Genomic DNA, 26478 nt, shown 5'->3' with positions numbered 1-26478 from the left:
GTGGGGCTGTCACGGCTGCATGGCATTACGTGGCATATTAATCAAGTCGGCTGAGTGGAACAGGTCCAAGAGAAAGCACACACTCTCTCCCCCCAGGTGTGCATGGACCCGAGGGACCCTAACTGGGCTGTGGATGCACGGGTCTGGCTGCTGCCTCCATCACTTTCCGACGCTGCTTGGATGTCTCCCAGAACTCAAGCCCCGTCATCGGAATTCCACATTCCACATTCCACACCCACATGCTGGGTCTTTCCAGCAGCGTCCGGTTCCCTGAAGATGCATCATGATTTTCTTTTGCTCCCCGCTGGGGACGACTGAGCAACGAGCTCCAGAGGAGGCTGGTGATCACTCATCCGTGGTGCTCATTGGTGAGGAGGGCCAGCGATGGCAGCGCATTCACAGAGCTCTCACCGCCTTTTGCCCCGCCCGCAACATCTGCGGGGGGGGGGTCTCCTATCCTCTCCCACGCCCATTCCTCAAATGCCACCCAGCACAGTGGCACCCTCTGTGCCACACTGAAGGGTTTGAGGCCCCAGGGTGGCCCACCCTGGCCAGCACAAGCCAAAGGCCCAGAATGTAGTGCAGCAAAAGAATGTTCTCCCTCGGAGCTCATCTGCCCAGCGTCTCATGCAAGGGTCCATCAATGTGCCCGGGGCTAAAGCAACAGGGAGCCGTGACTTTCCCTGGGACATTTCATTTGGATAGCTTTTTTCCTCTAAGTCAGTGTTTCTTTTTTTTCTTTTTTTTGCTTAAATTTTTTGGTTTTTTTTGGGGGGGTGGTAATTAAATAAATACATTTATTTATTTTTTTAGTGGAGGTACTGGGGATTGAATCCAGGACCTCATGAATGCTAGGCATGCACTCTACCACTGAGCTATACCCTCCCCGCTAAGTCAGGATTTCTTGACCTTTGTACTGTTGAGACTTTGGGCTGGATCATTCTTTGTGGTGGGGCCTGTCCTGTGCACTGTAGGATGTTCAGCAGCATCCTTGGCTTCTACCCAGGGGTTGCCAGTAGCACCCTCCAACCAGTTACATCAATCCAAAATGTCCCTGCACATTGCCAAGTGTCCTATAGGAGGCAGAATCACCCCCAGTCGAAACCACTGCTGTTTGGGCGGTTCTGGGGCTCCCTGTGCCCTTGCTCCATGAGGAACTCATCACAGGGGACTGTACAGAGCAGGATGCGGGATGTGTTGGCACCTTCTGCCTGGATGCAACCCCGGGCAGGGAGCAGAAGCCGGGCTGGCCCACTCCTCCTCCTGGGAGACCTGGGAGTGGGGCGCGGATGGGCATAAGCTCTGGGGCCGGACTGTGGGCTGAAGTCCCAGCTCAGCCACTTGCTCCCATGAGACTCGGGCAACTCCCTTCTGCTCTCTGTGTCTCGCTTGGCACATCCGTGACTCGGGTGTTGAAGATGGTGCTATCAGTCCTTCTGGGGTTATTGCAAAGATCAACCACTCCATAAATGGGACCTGTGATGATTGTTTTATCAAGGTCTATTCACGGTGACAACTCGATTTTTTTTCCCCTTTGGGCACAAGGGGTGACTGGCTCTGGGTCCTTCCCCAATACGATTCTGAACACAGAGATTTTTTTTAAAGGGCACCATCAGGATCGCCCGACACCCACAGAAGGAACAGCAGGCAGGGATTTGATCTGGCGCCAAGTGGCCTTTGACTTGCCTCCTCGCCCTACCAACGTTTCTGACAACAGTCACTGAACGCTCTGCTTTGCCGTGATTTCGGGGCAGCCCAGTGCCCATCCTGGAGCCCCCATGGGCCCTGCACAGAGCCCGGCCCACAGCTGACTGCTGTGCAGGGTCGGGAGTGAGCTGCCTGGGCCCCTGTGCCCGCGCTGCCCCTCACGAGCCCTGTGACCTGGCAAGTCCCTGACCTCTCCTGGAACCTGTCTCTTCCTCTGTTGAGGAAGCATTATCAGAGCACAAACCTTCCAGGGACTTTAAAGAACGACGAGAGGAAGATAAAAGCCTTTTATGCAGGATGCAGAATAAGCACTAAGCATTAACACTGTTATTACTAATTTAGTTTCACAAGAATGAAGACAGGAGGCAGCTTGCCATGAACCAGAGTAGCCGAGTGGGTTTCATCCATTGACTCTCACCCTCTTGGAGGCAGACATTCCCCAGGGGAGTTGCTTGGAAAGACTTCTTAGAAGTGGACAGACTCTCTGTTCCCAAGTCGTTTGTGGGTGGGGAGGGTCAGTAAGCAAGGAGAAACCCCTTCCCCCACCCACAGGCCTTTCAGAGACCCGGCCGTGGCCGTGGCCGTGACAGTGGCTGTGACAAGCCCAGTGGAGGCTTTGCAAGCTTGTGGAGGAAGATGATTGTCGGGAAAGCCCTTGAGAAGCTGAATCAAAGGGAACAGGCAGGGCCAGGGGACCTGGGTGGAGTCGGCCAGGGTGTGGCTGAGATGAGGGGCACTAACTCAGGAATGAACCCTGCCTCTTCCCCCCAACCCCCAACTCTCAGGGGTCCCTGGGGACAGGGCTCAGTGAGTCAGCGGGGACCAGCCACTTGTGGGGTGTGGGGGCTGGGTCAGGGCCCCTTTGCTCCCCAAGCCTTACCCCCAGAGACCCTTTAAAGGTCCCTTGCTTGTAAAACCAGGGCGGTGCCAAGAGGTGTGCATGTGAGCAGGGCTGCGGTCAAGTCTGACCTTCCAAGGCCGGACTCTCTTCATCACCTCTTTCTTCCTCCCCTTCGTCCTCTCCCTCCACTTCCTCGTCTGTCTCCAGACTTGGTTTTTCCTGCTATGGAAAGACAGCACAGAATCATTGGTGGGGGGCAGGCCTCCCCTGCACCCCGGGGAAGTTAACCCCCTGAGCCTGGGTTGCTGAGTGCCCAGGAGACCGTGGCCACGAGGTGCCATGGGGGTGCGCAGCACTGGCGGGAGAGGGTGGCGGGCACGGCCTGCTGCCCTAGCGACCTCGGGCTACTTCCTCCTGAGTCTCCTTGGTCCCCTCACCTGTAAAGGGGACATGATTCCTCGCAGGGCTGTGTCTGGGATTAGAAATAATGAGGGTAAGGACCCAGCAATGCTTTCTCAGCTCTGACCCCAGCATTTCTGGCCAGAATTTCTGGCCTGTCTCAGAGAGCGGTGGGAAGTGCCTTCACCTAGAATGTTCCAGCTGCTGTGAGGAGCATATCTGGGGACCTCCGGCACCAGGCATGGAGTCTGTGGCCACCTTGCACTGTGCCAGGGCCCCCCTCGGGAGGGCTGGAGGACCTAGGGTGATGGGTGGGAAGAGCCCAGGGCTCTGGGTCAGAAAGCCAAGACTCCAGCCTCGCCTCGGCTCCACTGGTACCACCCGGATGCTGCAAGAATAAAGCCACTCAGATCCGAGTACTTCCACATGCAAAATGCAGAAGTCACAGCCTGTCTCTAGGCTGGGTGGGAGGGAGGCAGAATTGGGGAGCAGCCAGCAGATGGAACCAATGACCTTCTCCGTGTGCTCACCCACCTTCTGTCCCCGTCACTCCATCAGGCCCGAGCACTCGGCACATAGCCCCAATCGCTCACAGGGCCGGCTTCACGGCCGGCGCCCTGTGCCGTCTCACGGCCTGTGCTGACTAGGGTCTTGCCTTAACATTCTTTGGCCATTGCCTTGGACTTCTCAATACTCTCTGAACAAAGAGCCCTATGTTTTCCTTTGGCACAAGGCCACGCCCCCTAATTAGGTCGCCAGCCTTGCTCACCAGGGCAGACCCCGGTCCATACTCGCTTGCTTTTTCCCTTCCGGGCTGCGTTTTCACTCTTTCACATCTTAGCGTCGCATCTGTGGGCCCATAAAGGCAACGGCCCAGACAGACCACATCTTTTTCTTTCTCTGTCCCCTGGTAGAGATAAGGGCCTGGAAGGTGACCAGACACCACCTTTATCGCTCAATTTCCTCATTTTCCAGATAAAAATTAAGGAGCTAAGAAGTGAAGTGACCAGCCCAGGCGGCACCTCAAGAAGGTGCTTTGGAGCTGGGGCCATGGAGAGATGAGCTCAGGACAAATCTCCCCCCACCGTGACACCAGGCGGGGTCCCCGCGGATCTCACAGCCCCTCCTCCCCGGGCCTCTGGGTTCCCTCTTCTCTGACAGCTCACGTTGCCCCCGGTCCCCATTCAGTCCTGTTCATGTTCAGGTGGGGAGAAGAGGATTCCAGGAGGCACAGGGCATGGCTCCTGCCCTCAAGGAGCCTGAAGTCCACTTGGAGACTCAGGACTCCTTGGGAGGGAGGGAGGAATTCCTCCCATTTACCAGATGGACAAATGAAGGTCCACTGGTGATGCCACTTGCTCGCGGTCGCCCGGGAGGTCAGCAAGCAGGCAGCCCAGGCGCGTGGCTCCCTCCCAGCACCCTCTCCTCTGCCCCCGGCCCCTCTCGGGACCCCTACAGGCTTGGGCTTCTTCTTCACGGCTTCTGCCTCGCGCCTCTTCAGCTCCCTGAAGATGATGTCGAAGAACTCCTCCTCGGCCTTGGTGACCAGCTCCTCCAGGTTCAGGGTGGGCTCCTCCTCCCTCAGGTCGTCGTCCCTGCCCTCCGCCTTCCCCTTCTCCTTCAGCCGCAGCTCGCGGTGCCTGGCCTCCAGGATCTTCTCCCGCCGGGTCTCCCGCTCAAATATCTGGGGCACATGGGGACAGAGAGGCCGTGGGGAGAGGCGGGCAGGCGGCAGCTGGCTCCCAGCACTGGGGCCAGGAAGGTTCTCCCCGGTCTCCTCAAAGCAGCCGCACAGAGGTCTGCACTAGGGGCTAATGGCCAGAAATGGGGGCTAAATGTTGGGGTCGGAAGGTGGGAGCAGGGATGACAAGTTACTTAATTCCAAGGAGGCCCAAGAATGCGGGCACCGGAGTGAAGAACAGCCCCTGGAGTTGTGCAACATGGCGGCCCTGGGCCCACAGAGGACCAGGTCAATGGTGGGTCCAGTCTCAGGCAGAGCCAGGAGGGTCTCCCAGGGTCTCAGCCCTGGGGGTTTGCAATTCTTCTGTGGGCCCCTCGGTTCTGGGGAGGTGCCTCCAGGGCTACCTGGCAGGGCAAGGTTGGGTGTGGTAAGGGATCTCAGCCCCCCCCCCCCAGTGTCCCTTCCCCAGGGCGGTCTCCCTCCGGCTGTCTTCTCTGTTGGCATTCTACCAGGCCTTCATTTGACAGTTTCTGTGGCCAAAAAATGTATATTGTTTGAGCCTCGACAGACAGACCTAGTCAAACCACTTTGATTTGCAGCTGAAAAACTGAAGCCTGGACAGGTCGAGTGACTTGCCCGGGGCCACGTGGCTGCTGAGCAGCGGAGCCAGGGCAGGTTCAGACACCCTTAACACCCGTTTCCTCGGAGCTGAGAGGGAGGGGCATCGGATTTTCTCCCTGGAGCCGGGTCAGGATGGGAGGTGGTGTGCATGCATCTCCCTACCCCCGGGGCCCCGCACGTACGGAGGAGGCCATGTTCCTCTCATTCCTCTGGAGGGTGCACAGCCCCTGCGAGACCTCCAGCAGTGTGGCTGTCCCCAGCTGGGAGCCACAGGCAATGAAACACCCGTTGTCCTGCACCCGGAGGCAGAGGAGCGCCTCATCGCACACCTGCTGGAGGGGCCAGGCAGACCCGGGTCGGGGAGGAGAGAGGGGCAGCGTCACTCTTTGTTTGTCTGATTATCTGGCTCTTGGGGAGCCTGAGCCAAACAGCCCCGTTCAAACACCCTTGGTGACCTCCCTGACCTTGGGGACCCCACCCACAACCCACAGGATGGAGTTCACTGTCTAAGATCAGCAGCAAGACACTTCACCCCATCCAGCATTCATTCTGCAGTTTCCCAAACCCCATGCTTTTCCACGGCCCCAGCCTGCAGGTCTCTGCCCCAGCTCTGCTGATGCGGTAATTAGCTTATGCTGGAAGGGTCCAGGCTTCTGAAGGAAGGCCTGGCGGGAGGAGAGGCCAGGAATCTGCTCTTTTCCTTCCTTTTTAAGTTTCCCTCAGGTGATTCTGCAGTGCCACCAGGGTCTGAGGGCCTGGATGCGTGGAGACCGCAGGGGTGAGGGGTACATGACCTTCAGGCTGAGGGCAGGGTCGCACTGCTTGAACACAAAGTCCCAAATGTCCAAGGTCCCATCCATCTTGGTGGTGAAAAAAACGGCCGGCCTCACCGGGCTCCAGGCACCATCAGTGAGATAAGCCATGTGGTACCTGTGGGGGGCCAGGGGCCACTGGTCAGGGATGCTGTGGTTGGGAGGGCCGGGAAGCCTGCTGAGGCACAGCTCTGCTCATTCAGCCCCTCCCGGGCTCCAGGGTCTCATTGCTGAGCAGGAAGTTCTTCCTCGTGTCTGACTTCTAGCCACGCCAACCTCACCGCCCAGCGCTCGCAGTGTGCACTGTAAAGGGCTCTGGGTAGGGTCCCCCCCATGGGCTGGTCACTGGTATTTCTCCACAGCTAAGTCGAGGGCACAGGCCTGGGTCCAGTCCCCCAGCCGTGAGACTCACTGAAAGGAGTCAGAGGAAGGAGAGTGGCCCAGAAAAGTTCACAACGTTGAGATGAGGAGAGTGTTATGCTTCCTACTTGGTTTAACCTAGATCCTCAAAGAGTTCTCCAGTGAAGAATGAAATTGGACTCTTATCTTACACCATTTAAAAAAATCAACTCAAAACGAATTAAAGACGTTTGACCTGAAACCATAAAACTCCTAGAAGAAAACATCGGGGACAAGTTCCTCGACCTTGGTCTTGGCAATGAAGTTTTGGATATGGTACCGAAAGCACAAGCCACAAGAGCAAAAGTAAACAAGTGGGATTAGATCAACCTGAAAAGCTTCTGCACAGCAAAGGAGACAGTCAGCCTACAGAGTGGGGGGAAGCATCTGCAAACCGTATATCCAATAAAGGGTCGATACCCCAAATATGTAAGGAACTCATACAACTCCATAGCAAAAAGTAAACAAACAAAAACAAAACAACAAAATAAAACCCTGATTAAAAAATGGGTAAAAAACGTGAGCAGACATTTCTTCAAAGAAGACGTACAAGTGGCCAACGTACCTGCAAAGGTGCTCAGCATCACTAATCATCAGGGGAAAGCAATCAAAACCTCAGTGAGATACCACCTCATACCGGTTACGATGGCTAAATTACTAGACAAGCAAAAGATAAGTGTTGGTGAGGATGTGGAGAAACAGGAGCCCTTGTGTGCTGTTGGTGAGAATGTAAACTGGTGTGGTCACTGTGAAAAACAGTGTGGAGGGTCCTCAGTCCCCTTCTGGCTATTTAACCGAAGGAATTGAAATCAGGATCTGGAAGAGATACTTGCACTCCCGTGTTCACTGCAGCATTATTCACAACAGGCAAGATATGGACACAACCCAAATGTCCGTCAACAGATGAATGGATGAAAAAATGTGGTATATATGTATACGATGGAATATTATTCAGCCTTTAAAAAGAAGGGAATCCTGCCAGACCTGGAGAGCATTATGCTAAGTGAAATAAGCTAGACATAGAAAGACTGTATGATCTCACTTATACCTGGAATCTAAAAATGTCAAACACTTAGCAGAGGAGAGTGGAAAGGTGGTTGCCAGGGCTGGGCGGAGGAGACAGAAACAAAGCTTCTGTTTATACAAGATGAGTAAGTTCTGAACATCAACTATACAGCATAATGCCTACACCTAACAATACCTTATTGTATACTGAATATTTGCTAAGAGGGCAGATCTTATATTAAATGTTCTCAACACACACACACACACACACACACACAGAGACGGTGGAGAGTGTTCTCTCTTCTCCCTGAGGGAAGCACCTGTAGCTGGGCCCATGGTGGCCAAGCCAGAGATTTTGGACAAAAAATGAATAATTTTTAGTATAAGTATATCCCAAATATTGCATGGGCTATACTTGTACTAAAAAACTTGTTTTTTTCTGAAATTTACATTTAACCGGGTGTCTTGCATTTTTATTTGCTAAATCTGCTCAATCCTATGCAGAAGGAGATCAAAGGAGCCACATAGGACACTAGCACACCAACTCCCTTTGGGAACCAGCCTTGAGAAAGGCTTAAAGAGAGGGAGGGGCATTGTTCATCATCCACTGCTCCCCACCACTAGATTAGCACATACCCTGGCCACCTGTAGAGTCCAGAGTGTTGGAAAACGTCCAGGTCCACGCAGACCCTAGGCACAGATCCCTCTAAATCCCCATGGGACCGGGTACAAAGCATTGCCCTCTGGGCCTCCATTTCCACCCCTGCAGAATGGGAAGTTTAGGACCAGATTTTTGCTCCAAAAGAAAGATAAGCTGAATCATAAGCCCCCCCGGGGCGGCCCTCTTTAACATGTCTATTCCTGGGCCAAACCCAAGACCCAATATAGCAGAACCTCCAGGGCTGGGTCCTGGAATTGGGATTTTCAAAAATAACTCCTCCCCCGGAGGGGAGGGTGTAGCTCAGTGGCAGAGCATGCGCTTAGCAGGCACAAGGTCCTGGGTTCAATTCCTAGTACTTCTATTAAAATAATTGTTTTAAATAAATAAATAAACCTAATTACCACCCCACCCCCCAAAAAAAACCTCCCAGGAGATCCTGGAGCAATTGGATTTGGGAACCACTAGAACCAAATGCACCCACTGGGGTCCACGGTGGCATTGACATCATGGGAGTTCGTGACCACACAGGCTGGAAAGGAACCCTAGATTGACACGCGGGAAGTCGAGGAGGGCATCTGTCCCCCAGGCCCATGCCTCTTCTCTGCGCTCTGGGTTCTACCTGCACCATAGCATCTCTACAGGGCAGGGCTGCCTGGGCTCAGCTAGAGGCAGTGAGACCATCCCAAGGGGTCTCAGTCTCATAGCATCCCCTTGGCCTCTCTCTGGGCACACTGGGTGAGCCCCCAAAGCTTCTCTGGTCCAATGATAGTGCACACAGCTCTGTCACAAGCTCCTTCTCTGTTCCTCCCTACCCACCTGACAAGATAGGAGACACACCAGGCTGTCCGGATGAGGTGCCCAGATTCTCAATCCAAGCCTCCTGGGTTCAAACCCCAGCTCTGCTCGTCTCCTCAGCTAAGAGGCCAAGAGCAAGCAGCTTTGCCTCCCAGTAGCTCAGTTCCCCACCCCAATGAGGCGACGCAAAGAGCAATGCTACCATGCCTTGTCTGGAGGGTTACAAAAATTACCCCGGGGCTGTTATTACTGTTAACTGGGCAGTTTGAAGCTTATTCCTCTGCAAAGTAGCTGAGCCAAGCCATTTTCTAGCATAAGCTCGAGTGTTTTGGATATGGTACCAAAAGCACAAGCCACAAGAGCGAAAATAAACAAGTGGGATTAGATCAACCGGAAAAGCTTTTGCACAGCAAAGGAGACAGTCAACCTACAGAGTGGAGGGTCTTTTCTCCATTTTATGGCTGGACACACAGGGGCTCAGGGCACTCCTGGGCTGGACTGGGCCCCTCTCTGACCCCTCCACCCCCCGAATCCCTCTCCTGCCCTAACCTCCCCCTTACTTGGTCCACATGATAGACGACTCCCGGCTGTCTTCCGACCAGATGCGGGCAGTCCAGTCGCCGACGGTCAGAAAGTTCTTTGGGTAGAACGGGTTTCTCTGCAGGGCGTAGATGGGGCCATGATGGCCGGAGAAGGTGCACACGATCTTCTCAGCCTGCGTCTTGGCCTTGCGGTTGCAGGAGATGACGATGCCCTGCTCCGTGCCCACCATGAACTTGGTTGGCTGTGGAGAGGGTGACACAGGAGTGGAAGGCTCCATGAACCATCAGCTCAGAGTTTAGCTGGCACCACGAGCAGCCTTCTGGGGTCGGGGCGGGGCGTCCAAAGTTGCTGGAAGTGCCTTGGGCGGCGCCCCACCCTCTTCTAGGTAGCCGCCCATGCCCTTGCAGCCTCATCGGATCCCATCCCTTTTTACAACCTGCTCAAGGGCCCCACACATCACGAAGCCCCTCCCTGACTACTCCAGTAGCTGGAGAGCCTCATCACATGCCCTCTCTGAAGCATCATCATGTCCACTAATTATTTTGCCATAAAGATCCTGAACGTCTGTTTACACATAAAGTAAATGATTGAATGAAAAATGTAAAATGTGAGTGTAGAAGCACTCCCTCCAGCCTCTGGCTACTACTCCCTACAAAACTGGGCTGCAGGGAGCGAAAGCAACCCAAGTGTCCATCTGCAGATGAATGGATAAACAAAATGCAGTCTCTCCATACAATGCAATATTATTCAGCCTTAAAAAGGAAGGAAATTCTGTAGGGGAGGGTATAGCTCAGTGGTAGAGTGTGTGCTTAGCATGCACGAGGTCCTGGATTCAACCCCCAGCCCCTCCATTAAAAATAAACAAATAAATAAACCTAATTACCTCCCCTGCTCCTGAAAAATGAAAGAAAAAAGGAAAGAAAAATTTTGACACATGCTACAACATGGATGAACTTTGAGGACACCGTGCTAAGTGAAATAAGTCTGTCACAAAAAGACAAATACAGTAAGAGTCCACTAAAATGAGGTGCCTGGAAGAATTGAATTCATAGAGCTTGAAAGTAACAGGGGCTGGAGGGAGGGGGAGATGGAAATTTGCTGGTTAAAAGGTACAGAGTTTCAGTTTTGCACGATGAAAAATTTCTGGAGCGCGGTTGCATGGAGCGCTGCTGCACGACAATGTGAATCTACTTAACACTATGCATTGCACCTTTAAGAATGGTTAAGATGGTAAAATTTATGTTGTGTGTTTCTTGTTATTAAAAAAACAACTGAGTTACAAGTTGGGGGTGAAAGGAAAGTGAAGAAAACAAGTTTCTTCTGTACAGCACAGGGAACTGTATTCAGTATCTTGTAGGAACCTATAATGAAAAAGAATATGAAAAGGAACACATGTATGTACATGGATGACAAGCATTATGCTGTGTACGAGAAATTGACACAACATTGTAAACTGACTAGACTTCAATAAAAAGTAAAAATAAAAAAATAAAGGAAAGTGAAGAGACTCAGCTTGAGAGGCCCAGGAAAGTAAGTAATAAAGTCAGCTACAGGGTGCCTACAAGTTAGTAAGGAAGATAAGCTGCCCGGGTCCTGACCGGCCATCGCGCCTCCAGCCGCGGGCTCCTCGGTGGGGGTTGGGGTGGACAGCCCGGGCCTTGGAGACAGAGCCCTGGGTTTGAGCCCAGCTTTACTGGGTTCTAGCGCACGTGACTTACTAAGACTCATTTTGTTTATCTGCAGTGTGGGGATAATCACATCATCTGACAGGACGGCCGTGGGTGATCATGCAGTTATGAGTGCCTGGCACACAGGGCACTCAGTGCCAGGCGCGGGGGAGCTGGGGACGAGTGGCAGCGTGGTCACGACACCTAGCACTTGGCCTAGAAATCCCTGATTCCCAGACAGAACGTTCTTTTGAGTCCTCCCCCCTCTGACCTCCACGCCCAGGGTAGGAGGTCAGTGAAATTGTCTTCCATCTCACCCCACCACATTCATCTGTCAGCCTGGGTGGGGGCTCCCAGGGCAGGTGTGAGGCCGGAGCACCTCCATCTCCCAAGGGCCAGGGAGTGATGTCACCTGGCCTGGAAGCAAATCCCAAAAGGGCTTTGGTGAGCTGAAACCCAGGAAGCAGCCCAAGCCAAGAGCCATCTGGGAAAGCTGTTTCCTGGCTTTGGCCGGAGCTTCCCTTCCTCTGACACCTCCCCATGCCTGCTTTGATATTTCTTTACTGTTCCTTCTCAGTTACTAAATGTCATAGTATGCCCGTGCTCTGGTTCTCCAAGGAGCCTCCTCTGACCTCATTCTCCCCTCCAGCACCTCTTCTTTTCCCATAGGAAGTAAAGCGACCAGCCCAGGGTCCCATGTGGGGCAGGGACAGAGGGGGAGCCTGGCCTCCAAATGTTGGTCATGGACAGGGCTCTTCCCATAGAATGAGGCCTTTCTGGCATTTTGTCCTTCCAGAAAGCTTGCCTTCTGTTCAGCCCAACCGCTAGTCAAAAGGTGACTCCAATTGAATGAGAATGGCTTCCTTCCTCAAGAAGCTCTGCTGCTCCCTGCTGGAAAGTTGTTGTAAAGACCACACGGGTCCAGGAGGATCATAGGAGGATCATAGGAGGATCGTAGGAGGATCATAGGAGGATAGTGCTCCCTGGAGTCCAGCACACAAGGTAAGAAGCAGCCCGGGGTCATGAGCATCTGATACACTAGCCACGTTCTGCCTTTGGCTCCGGCTGCCGCGGCAATGGATGTCAGGGAGGGGAAAGGAAGGGTCACTCACCAGAGTAGGCTCGAACTCCAGGGAGATGGCCCCCAAGGCATTTTCCAACTGTTCCTTTTTGGTGATGTCCATGATCACCACCTCAGTGGGCTCGCTCATCTTTCGGATGTCCCACCACATGACCTGATGGGAGGAGGGACCGATTTTGAGGCCTGAAGACCCACGATTCTCTGGGCTCTTTTTTTTCTTTCCTTACCCCTTCCACCTTCTTGGGTCCAGTCACTGGGGCCAAAAGTGTGTCTGACAGAGGCTACCAGCAACCCACAGGAACCAACATGCTTTGAGAATCATTGGGTCCACCGTCCCAAGCCTGGCTGATTATCAGAGTCATGGGCAAGTTTCCTAACACCCAGGTGCTAAGGCCTCACCCCAGACCTACTGAATGAAAATCACCAGGTGTGGCCCCCTGGAGTCTGTATTCTTAAAGCCTCCCCACAATATGGCAACACGTAGCAAAGTTCAAAATGCACCTACGCTTTGACCCAGAAATCCCACTGCCACGAACATACGCATCCCATGTGTGCAGTAATCTAGATACAAATACACTCTACGTTTTTTTTTTCTTGGTAATGACAAAACATTAAAATCCACTAAAACACATTTCAGAATACCCATAATTTATTAAGTCCTTAACAGGCAGGGGCTAGTGCTTTATGAAATATGAAGTTATCTTCAAGACATTCGAAATGAAAACCGTCAAGTGCAGATCAACGTGTAAAGTGTATAGAAAAAGAGCCAAGACAGATACATTTGCTTCTGCATGTAGACACTCTCCCCGCAGGCAGATGTAAAAGGTCGATGTGGGTGGGCGCCTACCGGGAGCGGGACTGGGAGGCGTGAAGGCAGAGGTGGGAGGAAGGCGATTCACTGCCTGCCCTTTGGTGCTTTTGAGCTTTTGTTCAGTGTGCATGTATTACCTATTATTCAACTTAAAAATGAAATGCAAAAGGAAACGTTCTTAGGTAATTCCGATGGGGAACTAGGAAATGACGATTGCTCCCCACCCCCTCCCCCACTACAGTGCCTGGCTGGTCGGTACCTGCCCGTCCGTGGATGCTGAGAAGCACTCAGTGCCCGTCTTTGATTGTAGCCAGATAGTGCCGTACACAGGGTCTCGGTGGCTGAACTCAATGGTGGACAGCTCTGCCACCAGGCTGCCCTTCCGGGTGTCCCAACAGGCTGGTGGGGAAGACAGCGAGAGGGAGGTGACAGGGCATAGGATCCCTTCCCTGGTGCAGGGAGCATGGGATAGAGGGCTGCTGCTTGTCTTGGTTTGGCAGGTATGTGGTTTTTTTAGAATCAGGGCTAGGTTCAAACAAGCCTGAGCTTCTTACCAGCCCCCAAAGCATGCTTCATTCATTCCACTGAACCCCTAACATGTGTTGAGCACCACACTGGGTCCTGGAGGAGCCACTGGGACTCAGACAGGCACAGTCCCTGGGAGGCAGGAAGCAGACCTGCAAATATAGTCCATGCTGTGATTGCTCTGGTGGGAGACACACATGGAGGTGGTCAGGGAAGGCTTCCTGGAGGAAGTGAGAGGGAACTATGACTGAGGAGGTACCTCAGGATGGAGTAAGCCAGGCAGAGAGAGGAGCATTTCCTCCAGGGAAAGACTCTGGAAAGTAAGAACACACAGGCAAATCTCTCCTGTTGTATAAATTCCTTCCCTTTTAGCCTCTGTACCTCTGCTGCTTCTGATTGGAAGGAAACTCACAGAGGGAGATTTATCCTTTCTTCTGATTCATTGTGAGTGTTTCACTTCTGCTTTGCCAAGAAAGACTTAAACCTTATCTATTTTTTTTTTTTTTGTCCAGAGAGATTCTGTTTTCATTTTCCCACGAGTGAATGGTGAGGACCCACCCTGTTACTCAGAGCTGTTTCTAGGAAAGCTGGCTTCATAAAACAACAACAGAAGTCCTTGATCCATAAATCTTGATTTATGAAGTCCAAGTCCAAGTTCAAGTCCAAGGCATTTGGCCTTGGACCAACCTGGCCCTGAAATGGGTTTTCTTAGCTAAGCTCACTATCGTTGAGTAAATCAGTGCTCCAAGGGTGGCTCCCACCACGTCCTTACCCCACAGCCTGGGCTGGTCTGAACTGTTGTGAAAAACCACTGAACGGGGTTATGAATAATGAGCGAGGCAGGGCTCCTGAATAAATCATGGCAGAGTGGCTCTGCTTCTCTTTTTTTTTTTTTCAATGTTTTATTTTTTAAACTGAAGTATAGTTGATTTACAATGTTGTGTTAGTTTCCAGTGTACAGCATAGTGATTCAGTTATACATACATACATATATATATATATATATATATATATATATATATATATATATATATATATATATATATATATTCTTTTTTATATTTTTTCATTATAGGTTATTATAAGCTATTAAATGTAGTTCCCTGTGCTATACAGTAGGACCTTGTTGTTTATCTATTTTATATAAGTAGTTTGTTTCTGCTCATCTCAAACTCCTCATTTATCCCTCCCTGCCCCCGCTTTTGCCCTTGGTAGCCATAAGTTGTTTTCTATGTCTATGAATCTGCTTCTGTTTTGTAAATAAGTTCATTTTTTTAAAGATTCCACAAGTAAGTGATATCATAGGATACTTGTCTTTGTCTGACTTACTCACTAAGTTGCTTACTTCCGTGTTGCTGCAGATGGCATTATTCATTCTTTTTAATGGCTGAGTAGTATTCCATTGTATAAATATACCACAAGTTCTTTATCCAGTCATCTGTTGATGGACATTTAGGCTGTTTCCATGTTTTGACTATTGTAAATAGTGCTGCTATGAACATTGGGGTGCATGTATCTTTTTGAATTGCTTCAGTCTTTTGGAGCCCTGGCATCCAGGTAGATTTGCAAGGAGATTTATGGGGGCCCACATCTATTTCATAACCCAGGAGCTCTCCTGGAGATGAGGCAACAAGCAAGAGAGGGAAATCAGAGGCCTCAGAAGGCCAGGAGTCACTCTGGCCACAGAGAGTTTCTGAGAAGTTTCCCAGACACTCCAGCCCCTGCTTCTGGAGGAAGAAGGGGAAGGAAGACAGCATGTGAAAGAAGGAGGGGAGAGGAACCCTTTTTGTGCCTGGTTGAGTCTGGCCTGGGATGCAGACAGGAGGATTAAGTGTTTGGCTGTTTCAAAGCCAGAGGTGGAGGGCAGGCAGGAGCATTCTGGGCTTATGTGGGCAGGTTTCTTTTGAGCTCACTAGAGATCAAAACATCAGTCTTCTGCGTATGCCACCAGCAAAAATGGCAGAGTAAGGACTTCTGAAAATTCCCTTCTCCATAAAGACAAGGAAAAATTGGCAAAAATTCTCAGAATCAACTTTTTCAGAACTCTGGAAATTAGCCAAAGGCTTGCAGCAAATCAGAGAGTTTATCCAAGAAAAACAGCTGAATCTTGGGAAGAACAGTGTATTTTGCTGCATTTTAACTTGCTCTAGTTAAAAGCCATACTCTGTTTCTATGATAGCCTTGAAAATTAACACTCTGTGTTTCTGGTAAAAACCCGCAGCCTGACAGCCTAAATAATGGCTGAAAATTTCCTGTATTTAATGAAAAGCATTAATCTACATATCCAAGAAGCTCAATGAATTTCAAGTACGAGAAACTCAAAAGATATCTACACCTAAACGCATTATAATCGAAGTCAAAGCCAGAATCGTAAAAGCAGCAAGAGAAAAAGAACTCATTATGGATCAGGGATCCTCAGTAAAATTAACAGCTGATGAGACTCAGAAACCATGGAAGTCCAGAGGGCAGTGGGATGACATATTCAAAATACGGAAAGGAAAAAAATCTGTCAACCAAGAATTCTATGTCTAGTGAAACTACTCTTTAAAATTGAAGGAGAAATTTCAAACATTCCTAGATAAACAAAAACTAAGAATTTGTTGCTGGGAAATCTGCCTACAAGAAATACTCAAAGAGAGTCCTTCAGGCTGATATGAAAGGACACTAGAGAGTAATTCAGACCCATGTGAAGAACTAAACAGTGCCAGTACTGATAACTACATGGGCAAATGTGGAAGACAGTATAAACGAACTTCTGTTTGCAACTTTTTCTTCTACCATATTTAGAAGACAACTGCATAAAGAAATAGTTATAAATGTGCTGATGAGCTGGAAGTTGATCTTGAACTTCCCAGCCTCCATAAGTATAAGAAGTAAATGTTTGTTTTTTAAGCCACCCACTCTGTGGTGTTCTGTTATAACAGCCTGAACTAAGATGGCACCTAACAACAGAGCCCAAACATACATGAAGCAAAACCAAGCAGAATGAAAAGAAAAATAGACAATTCAATAATAATAGTTGCAGACTTCAATATCTCACTTTCAATAATGGATAGAAGGCAGAAGATCAATGAGGAAATAGTAGACTTGAACAACACTATAAGCCAATGAGTCTTCATAGACATCTGCGGAATACTCTGACAACAAGCAGAACCCATTATTCTCAAGTGCACATGGAACATTCTCCAGGGTGGACCATATGCTAGACCATAAAACAATTCTCAATAGAGTTTAAAAGACTAAAATCATGCAAGGTATCTTTTCTTACCATAACAGAATAAAACCAGAAGCTAATAACTGAAAGAAAACTGGAAATTCACAAATGTATAGAAATTAAATGACATGCTCTTAAATAATCCATGAGTCAAAGAAGAAATCAAAGGGAAATTAGAAAATACTTTGAAATACATGAACATGAAAACACAACATACCAAAACTTAGGTGCAGCTAAAGCAGTGCTTAGAGGGAAATTCATAACTGTAAAATATCTCAAATCAGTAATCTAACCTTCTAGAAAAAGAAAAGGAAGTTAAACCCAAAGCAAGCAGATGGAAATAATAAGGATTAGAGTGGAAATAAATGAAGTGGAGAATAAAAAAGCAACTGAGAACATCAATAAAGTCAAAAGTCAGCTATTTGAAAACAAAATTGACCGATCTCTAGCTAGACTGACCAGGTGAAAAAGAGAGAACACTCAAAGTACTACAATCAGAAAAGAAATAGGAGCCATTACTACCAACCTTACGGAAGTGAAGTGATTGTTAACAGGATGCTATGAACAATTGTCTGTTAACCAATTAGATAACCTAGATGAAATGGAAAAATTCTAGAAAGACACAAACTCCCCACAACTGATTCAAGAAGAAATAGAAAGTGTGAAAGGTCCTAGAACAAATAAAGAGGTTACATTTTCGATTTTAAAACCACCAACAAGGACAACCCCAGGACCAGACAGCTTCACTGGTGAAGCCTACCAAATACTGAAAGAAGAATCAATACCAACTTCTCACAAACTCTTCCAAGAAACCGAAGAGGAGGGCACACTTTCCTACTCTGTATGCCTGGTATTAGTCACGTCCATGGTCATGTAGGTTTCCCTGACTTCCCCTCCCGACACAGAGACCCCCCCCGCCCCCACCGGTGGTCTCATCATTCCTTTGCCTGTAGCCACCCCAGCCCAGCTCAGGGTAGGTGCGCAGTATATGTTCCTTGACTTTACTTGATCTACAATTTTCTTAACTTTTTATTTTGAACGAATTTTAGGCTTAACTTAAACTTGTGCAACGAAAGACACTGCTAAGGTATCAGCAAAACCTGACTTGCCTGGATGTCTGGAGCTGGTCAGCTGTGGGAAGTCCCCACCCGACTTTGTCCTCCATGGCAAGCCTGGTCTGGCAGGTGGGCACTGGCCAGACAGCAGTAGGGGCCACGCTGCCTCAGAGCCCAGCGCGGAATGGGGCAGGCTCCTGACTGAGTGCCCGGGTCCCTCCTTACCGATCTGCCCATTGTAGCAGCCCCCCAGGAGCACGTGGGAGTCTTTGGGGTTGTACTCCAAGGTGACAAGAGGAGAAGACGGCTTCAGAGCGATTTCTGGCCTGTTGGGGTTTTCTGCAAAGCAGAACAAAGTATATTTATCCCACCAGACCTGGAAAGAAAAGGACAGGATCAGGGGTAGTTTAACCACTTCTACAGATGTGGGGTGGTGGCGGGGGAGCCAGGACACCTTCTTCCAGGCAGCAACCTCTGGTTCTCAGTGGCCACCATCTACCCTCAGAGGCTCTTCTACTGGTTTTATCTTTGGGAGTCAGAATTGTGTGTGTGTGTGTGATTGTAATTCTAGTCCATTTCCCAGGTTTGGTATAAAATAAGATTTTGACCTGAAGGCTTTTACATAAAGCTGACTCTCCCCTGACTTGTGTGAACCAGCTTCCTTGTCTGTTCCAGGGACTGACGGTGGCGTCCAGGCCGGAGGGCAGCTGAAAAGAGCTCGTTGAGCTGCTGAAGAGTATAAAGGGCTCAGTTCTGCCTTGGCACCCACACCTGCTCATGTTTATTTTCACAAGGACAACAATGGGACGTCGGAGTAGGTGCTGTCCCGTCACCTGCTACCTGCCAAGCTCTGCCCTTGGGGTGAGCCCCTCTGTAAACAACGTTCTGTGCTCCCGAGTGGACACACTGCCCCTACTGGCCATGAACTGGGGAAAAGCCCCAGCTCCTCCCCTTTGGGTCCCTTCTCTGCTGCGGACTCTTTCTGATTCCCTCTTCAGGGACCCAGAGCTGGGACTCGGTGGGGTCTGGCCTTGAATGCCCTGATTAAGGGTGAGGAAATGAAGGAAGTTCCTGCTTCTGCTTTGGCTCTGCCTGGCTGCGCCTAAACCCAGATAGGGAAGGGATGAGACAGCAGCTTCCTCCTGGATCCCTGGTCCCTCCCTGTGAGGGACCAGCCTCAAGAGAGTCTCACTGCTTCTACCTCCTGCCCGTGTGCTTTCCCTGGCCTCTGCCCCACTCCCTCAGCCTTCCCTGAACACTGGACCCCTCTGCTTCTCACCCAGGTCCCAGATGTACGAATCGTTGCTCATGCCCTCAGGGGCCCGTTGAAAATTTAAGCAAGCATATGCCACTGCCAACTTCCTGTTGCCATCGGGGTGCCAGGAGAGGTGCGTGGCTGGCCGCTTAATTTCCTGGGGATCCCTTTAGGAGAGAACGGGAGGGCAGAAGATGGAAATGCAAGGCTTCCCAATTTCTTATTTATTAAATCTTTTCTTAAAAGAATTCAAACATATTTAAACATTCACTCAAAGAAATTTATTTCAAAAACAAAGTTGATGGGACTTCCTTAATCAGAAAACTGACCTCAACAGCCATAAATAAAAATAATAAAAATTAAACCAATGGAAATAAAACATTACGTTTCAGTCTGATGCCTTTATTGGCTGAAAGTCCTGAGCCTGAGGCTTGATTTCTTATTAATATTAAACTACAAGAGAGGGTGGAGAATCCAGCAGTCTTGCTCCTTGGTATTTGCCCAGTTGAGCTGAAAGCTTATGTCCACACAAAAACCTGTGCACAGGTGTTTACAGTAGTTACAAGCACACACACACGTGCACACAGATACATACATATACACATATACACGTGCACACATGCATATATACATAGTTGTATTTTAGACAAAAAGTAATGTTCTCTAAACTCTATTCTGTGCCTTGTTTTGGTTTGGTTTCACACAGTGCATCTTGGAAACACTCACTCCAGGCACGTAAGCAGCTGCCTCACTCACTCTGAGGGCTGCACGGAATTCAGCTGTGTGGGCATGCCAGAATCTCTAGAGCCAGGCCCTGCCGATGCGTTTAGCTTGCCGCCAGTCTTTGGCTAGCACACACCCTGCCACGGTGAATATCCAGTGATTTCACACGCATATGTCTGTGCGATAAATTTCTGTTGTCAAACTGCTGTCCTGGGAGGTTATTCCAGGCACACTCCTGAGAATTTGGGACGAGGGTCTCGTTTGCCCACAGTGCTGCCGGATCACTGATGTTTGGTACTTTATGCCTTCTCCACACTGTGTGAATCGACCCTACGCATACACAGCTTGGCAAATTGGCTTGGTCTTTGCCCAGACGCTGTCCGCCCTTTCCACCAACCAGGCCTGCCCCCAGGGTAGGGACCACTTGTCTGCTGGGCGTTGTATTGCTCTGCCCTTTACCAAGCTCAGAGCACTGAGGGCATTGTACCCACAGCATGGAACAATTGGCAAGGGGTCCCCTTTGGAAGCACCCACCCACCCACAGGCGCGACAGAGATTGGCCAGACACCTGCCTGGCTATAGAGGTACCTGAAAACATTGATGGTTTTAGCTGAAGGGGCCTCTTCCATCACCTCCACCGCATCCTCATCATCAAAATACTCTTGGTAGATGTCAATGGCATTATTCTGCTTGATGCAGTGCTCCATGATCTGAGGAGGACACAGCGGGAGCTCTCAGGGAGGTCCTTCCAGCCCATGCATTTTCTATGGGGCAACATCCCCACTGAAGGGGTAGAAATTGGTTCTTGGGGGTTCTTGCTTTTTTGGGTACAAAGCACAGATATACATACAGTCCATAAACAGTATACAGTAACCCTATGGTATTACATTTTCATGGCAGTGGCAGGGGCTGGGGGAAATGTCTTAAAAGGCTTGTTGAGGGACCACAATGGGAAGAAAGGTGAAGAAACAGTTCTCAGCCAAACAGAATTAGTAATCACTCCATACGTGGCATCCATCTCCTGGCTCCTTCCCCCCAGAGAGCCCTCCCAGTTTCCAAATGTCCTACAAGGTAAAGCCCAATCTCCAGTGCCGCCTCTTCCAGGAAGTCCCCCTGGACTCCTTCAGCAGGAGATCAAGTCTTCCTCCTTACGGGGCAAAACAGCAAAGCACCTCTTTGCTTACAGCCTTACTCTGTTGTACCATGATACCTCTGCATTTGTCTTTGGCCTCCTGGGGAAACAAACTCTTGGGGGCAGGATATCTGTGAGTTTCATTCTAGCAATCTCTACCGAGCCTGGCCGAGACCAGAAGCTCGGTCCAAATAGGTCGAATGAACGATTGATCCCTGTTGGCAGGTAGCTGCTAGGAGGGGCTCCTTGGGGATCTCTGCCCAAGGCGTCTCCCACTCCTCAGACTCTTCCTCCTAGAGCCCGTTCAGCCCTTGGTCCTCCCCGTCTTACCCTTTGGTCTGTGCAGGGTGGACCTGTCTGCCTGCTCCCAGAGGGAAGGTTCCATGAGGTGTCCTTCTCCGAGGGGCCTGACATGCAGGTGGGGAAGCAGAGCGACGGCTGAGGCCCTGAGCGCTGGCGCCGCGGGAGCCTTACCGAGCCCAGCTGCGTGATGGCGTTGATGTAGTTCTCGTCTTTCTCTACCTTCTTCCGGAAGCGGATCGTCTGCTCCAGCTCCAGGGGGTTCACATCCTTGGGCCAGCCGCCTTCTATGTGGTTAACCCCCCGGGTCTCCATCTCAAACCGCTCCGTGTTGGCCTAAACAGAGACCTGCACGTGAGAAGATGCATCCGGCCGCTTCTGCAGACCAGAATCCCAGGACTCCCGGGTCCCTGGGCCCTGAGTGCTCAGGGACGGACCGATGAGGTGCCCCTGGCCAAAGCCACTGTATTTGCAGATGCCAGCAAGGCACTTTCTGGTCCTCAGGTGGTTACAGGCAGCCATGAAAGTGCCACCCTGTGGAGTTAACAGCTGATGCCAGTGGCCACAGAAATTCCAATTGAGCTTATCACAACCTTAACGGCCCAGAGGAGCCCACTCGTCTGTTCTGTGAGATCCCCAAGAAAGAAGTAAGTAATCCTCCCCTGCCCTGCCATTTACAGTGTCCCAGGAATCGACACATAAAAACACTTAGGAGTTAGGGTTTGCTTTGCCCGATCTCTGAGCGGAGGATGACAGAGAGGTCGTTTTACCCCTTAAACTAACCTCTTTGCCTCCTTTCCATTTCCCCCCCATTTAAAAAATAGTGGTAAAATACACATAACATAAAACTTACCATTTTAACCATTTAGAAATGTGTAAGTTCGTGGCATTAAGGACATTCACCATGTTGTGCAATCATGACGACCATCCATCAGAAGTTTTTCATCACCCCAAATGGAGACTCCGTGCCCTCCCTCCCTTGTCCTTTCCCTTTTTAAGTCAGTTCTCACAAAAGCTAAAAGTCTTAACAGGGAGGAGCTGCTGACAGGAGACCCCAACGTGGATGACTTCAAGGCAGCCACCACGTTTGGGTGACTATGCCAAAGACAAAATCATCCTGGTCCCGTGACAGCAGCTTGCTCTGGGAAAGCAAGAAACTCAGTTTGTTTGACCTGTGAGTTATCAGAACCACCCACGAAGTGTTTTGGCCAAATCAAGTGTGATTTTTCACTCCATGAATTTGGGAACCTGACAACGGGGTTATCCCCTTCCATCGAATTTTCTCTCAACAGTTCTGACATAATCAGGAGCTGATGACCTGGCTCAGATAGATCAGGGGAAATCTGGGAGTTTGAACAGCAACATGACCCTCCGTTCTCTTATCTCGGAGGCACTTCTGACCAGAACTTTTTATGAGACCCTTTCCTTTTCACAAGCTGGGCAGGTCCCTGTAGACATGGATCCCTTCCTCCTTTGAAATACCTCTCGCAGCTGTACCAAATGCCCAAAACGACTCTAGCGAGAGTCTTAGAAGTGAGGCCAGAGCCCCTAGGAGACAGAACATCTTGATTTGCATTCATCCGGGGACTGGCTGGTGCCTGGGCTTCTGACCCTGGGCCCCGACTTAGTTGGGTCTTGGGGTGATTCTGCCCTCACACATCCAGCATCTGCACTGGCCCACTCTAACTGGCTTCCGGGTGGGTGGAGTCACCCAGTCCCACTTACCTGCCACCCTGCCGGACCACACCTCCCCTGGCCCGGACCCTGGGGCAAGGACTCACCTCGTGTTCCGACATGCTGGTGGAGCACTGGATGCCAGTGTCCACGGGGTTCCGCTCCACGAACTGCTCGGCCAGCTGGGGGCTGGGCGGGATGTCGATGTTCAGCTCCGCCTGGCGGTCCGAGAAGTTGCATTGCTTCCCGAACTCGCTGCGCTTCTTGACGTACACATACACGATCTCCATGGTACCAGCTGCTGTAGGAACAGAAGGAGGGTGTGGGGTGAGGAGCCCCAGCTGGCTGCTGCCCGGTCCCCACGGGCCCCACCAGGGGTGGCTCTGGGTTCCCGATCCGGTTGAGGGGAGGGTTCTTAAGAGCAGTCACGCTCACTGCATGCTCACGACAATGCCCAAAAGAGGCACCACTATTCTTATTCTACAGGTGAAGAAACTGATGTTCAGAAACTACTTGGTCAAAGGTCACAGTTCTTAAGTTTAAGCAGAGCCAGGATCCAGACACATCTGACTCTAAAGCAGTGATTCTTAATCTCAGTGACACACTTAGAAACACCTGGAGGACTTTATACAAAAATCATAGTGCTGAGGTTGACTTGCAGACTAGCTAAGTCATAATCTCTCAGCAGTATTTTTTTTAAAACGCCCCATGTAACGCCAGCATGCAGCCAAGCTTGAGAACTCCTGATTTCAAGTGAGAGCCCTTAATTTCTCAGCCAATGTGTCTCAAATCTGAAATGTCCATTCAAAACATCGGGATTCCCAGGCCCCCCACCTCCCCCAGCAAATGCTGATCTATATGTCTGGGATGGGACCTAGCAATGTGCATTTTTCACAATCACCCCAGATGAATACTAGGACTGGATATGTGTCTGATCTACGTCTCCCACATCCAGGGCTTCAAGGAATGAGACAGGTGGGCCCAGGCTGCTGACCCCTGAGATGCAGGGCCAGGAGCTGTGTGACAGCCTTGAAGCATGTGCCTGGGGCGGCCTTGGGCCCCGGAGCAGCTCAAGCCAGGGGTGAGGGCGATGAGGGTGTGAGGTCAAGTCCAAAGTCTCTTTGTGTCCGCATTTGTTGTTCCTTGAAGACAGTACCACCCATCACACTCCCAGCCCCAGAACAGCTCAACCGGAACCAGACTCACAGAGAGCAGCATGTTCTGCTCTTTCTTGAGGTTTGGAAACTCTTCCACCCAGGAAGGGTAGAAGCAGTGGCCTGGAGAGCAGAGGGTGGGAATAGAAGCCACTTGCGTGGCCAATTGTGCTAAGGGTTTATTCTACACGGACAAGATAGGGCCTCATGAGAAAGAATGCACATTCAGTTAGCCTCTCCCCCTCCGCCAGCATATTGTCGACGTATAACAGGGCAGCAGCTGCCCCACGCCCCACCTCCCACCCCCAAGGGCTGCTAGACTCAGGCAATTATGGGCTGGCTGTCTCTCACTCTGTTCGAAAACCGTTGCTATGAGGAAGCCCGTTCCTAGGGGACACAAGGAGGCTTAAGAGCACGAGGAAGCTCCAGGAAGACCGAGATAGCCTCTTAAGCCCAGATCGCACTTTTAACAGCTTTGCCTTCCTTGCTGGTGCGTCCCAAGGCTAAGCCGGCAGCGAGAACAGAGGCATTGTTTTCTATCTGGAGGCAGACAGAGGGGACATTTAGAGGCTGGCTGGGTGATGGGAAGACGGCTCATTCAAGCACCCAGAGCAGGCTCTTTCTCACAACCTGGCAGGGCATGAAGATGAATGGCGAGGTCAGAGCTGGGGGTCTCAGGAGTGTCTCCCCGCCCTGGTGACACAAGTCCCACAGGCGGGGCTGCCCCAAGCAGCGTCTGAGAGGGGCTGTCATCAAAGGGGGCTTCCAAGGGAGGCAGGAGCAGCATTGCTGGCCCTGGGAGTTTGGGGGAGGAGATCGCCCACCCGTGGGAACCTCGAGACCCCAGGCGTCTCAAACACAAGGACGTGCAGAATTGGAGCCGTGCTGGTCTGAATGGCAAAGAATGCAAAAACGTCTCCTGCATCCTGGGGCGGTCGGGTTAGAAACATCACCAAATATAAAATACAAAACTCGTCTTGCATGATGATAATGAGCAAAGAAATTCCTGGGAAGAACCACCTGCGGCTTAAGAGAAAAGTCTGTTTTCCAAGCAGGGAGGCGAGGGAGTGGGAGGGGCCGGAGGAGTTCGTGGTAGGAACTCAGTGGGGAGGTAAGTGGAGGATGGCTGGTTTCCCTCACCCCTGGACTCCCTGGTGCTGTAAAGATGAGAAGGTCTCTTCTTCCTCGCATCCCTGGGGCAGCCCCCAGTCTTTGTGCTGCACCTGTTGGGACAGAGGAGGGCAGAGGGAGGGCTTCCTCCCCTCCTCCTTATGTCTGTGCATGTTCTGGAATATGCAGTCCTAAGGGACTCACCGGCCTTCAAAAGAGCAGCTCTCCCTGGGAATCCCGTCCTCCGCTTCACACTGGGGTCAGCCTGGGATGAGCGCCAAGAGGTGGAGGATGAGGACCGCCAGAGGTGGGAGCAGGTCCCCAGAACCAGAGTGTGATGCAGGCCAATGTTTCCCTGCTCTCCCCACCGCAGCGCTGTCTCCTTGAGCAAAGACTGTGGTCTTCTGTCCACCCCCATCCCCAGTGCAGAGAAGGGGCCCACTACTCCCTTCGTCTCCTGCTGCATGTGTGATGTGACCCCAGTCTCCCAGGGCTCTCCCTTAGAGCTCTCTCCCCAACTCCTCCTCTTCTTTGTCTGACTTGAAAAACCCAGCACAGCAAGGTCATGATATAAGAAGGGGAAACAGAGTCTGAAAGCTGAGAGGAGAAGGCACTTCCGAGGTTCAAGAGAATGTGATAAACGTTGAACCTGTTGCAGGAAGAAGGAACTAACCGAGTGACCGTCAGTAAGATACACTGGTGGGCAGAAGAATGTCCACTCCCAGGATGAGGAATAAATGAAATGATGCATTCAGAGGCCCTGCCCCGCCCCCAATAGGCGCTCATTCGCTATAATTCCCTTCTCTCCATTCTTAACAGAAAGCTCTCCTCTTCACACGGGCTCATCCTTCCCCAACCCCAGCACAGGCTGGATTTTCCACCCATTCAGCTGTAAACTGCCTCCCTCTCGTCCAGGAGACAGATCGCGTCAGGACCCAACTAAGAAGGGAAGGCGTCACGGTGCTTAGAACTTGCTGGGTCCTGTGACTTGGGGAGCATTGAGGGGAGCGAGAACTATGAGGGAGGGCGGGGAGGGGTGGGGGTGGGGGACACTAGGAGCGCTAGTCCCGGCATCCCCCGTCCGGCAGAGCCAGCCCGGAAGGACGCCCCACGGGGAGCTTCTTGCTATAGGTGATTATCACCCTCGAGGCCTCTCCCCTTCACTCTCGTCTGCAGCCGCCGACGTCCTCCCCGAGTCCGCTCTTACCCTCGGTCCGCTCCTGCTGCCGCTGGGCCGCTGGGGAAGCATGAACCGCGGTGCCGGGTCCAGCGCTTCTCAAACGGCTCCCAGCTGCGGAGTTTACCTGTTGCCT

At 51.0% G+C, this 26478-nt stretch overlaps 1 protein-coding gene across 3 annotated transcripts; it reads right to left on the bottom strand.

Moving 5' to 3' along the window:
• Positions 1-1980: 1980 nt before the first annotated feature.
• DNAI2 (dynein axonemal intermediate chain 2) lies at positions 1981-26463 on the bottom strand. Of its 3 annotated transcripts, none has more exons than XM_010950828.3 (13): positions 26373-26463; positions 23009-23202; positions 21402-21563; positions 20384-20505; positions 19097-19239; positions 18043-18156; positions 13283-13422; positions 12244-12366; positions 9482-9705; positions 6044-6179; positions 5432-5578; positions 4404-4631; positions 1981-2770 (listed from the first exon to the last, which is right to left on the bottom strand). In XM_010950828.3, exons 2-13 carry the CDS (start codon positions 23189-23191, stop codon positions 2666-2668), a joined length of 1827 nt encoding a protein of 608 aa, XP_010949130.3. In that variant the 5' UTR covers positions 23192-23202; positions 26373-26463; the 3' UTR covers positions 1981-2665. The 3 variants fall into 3 exon arrangements, with proteins under 3 accessions (XP_010949130.3, XP_074199713.1, XP_074199712.1); XM_074343612.1 differs by having other exon boundaries at positions 1981-2767; XM_074343611.1 differs by having other exon boundaries at positions 23009-23199; positions 26373-26441.
• Positions 26464-26478: the final 15 nt, after the last annotated feature.

This window comes from Camelus bactrianus, chromosome 16, assembly GCF_048773025.1.
Source record: "Camelus bactrianus isolate YW-2024 breed Bactrian camel chromosome 16, ASM4877302v1, whole genome shotgun sequence".
Lineage (NCBI taxonomy): Eukaryota > Metazoa > Chordata > Mammalia > Artiodactyla > Camelidae > Camelus > Camelus bactrianus.
The sequence above is the reverse complement of the archived record's forward strand: the minus strand, read 5'-3'. Positions and strand labels throughout refer to the sequence as shown.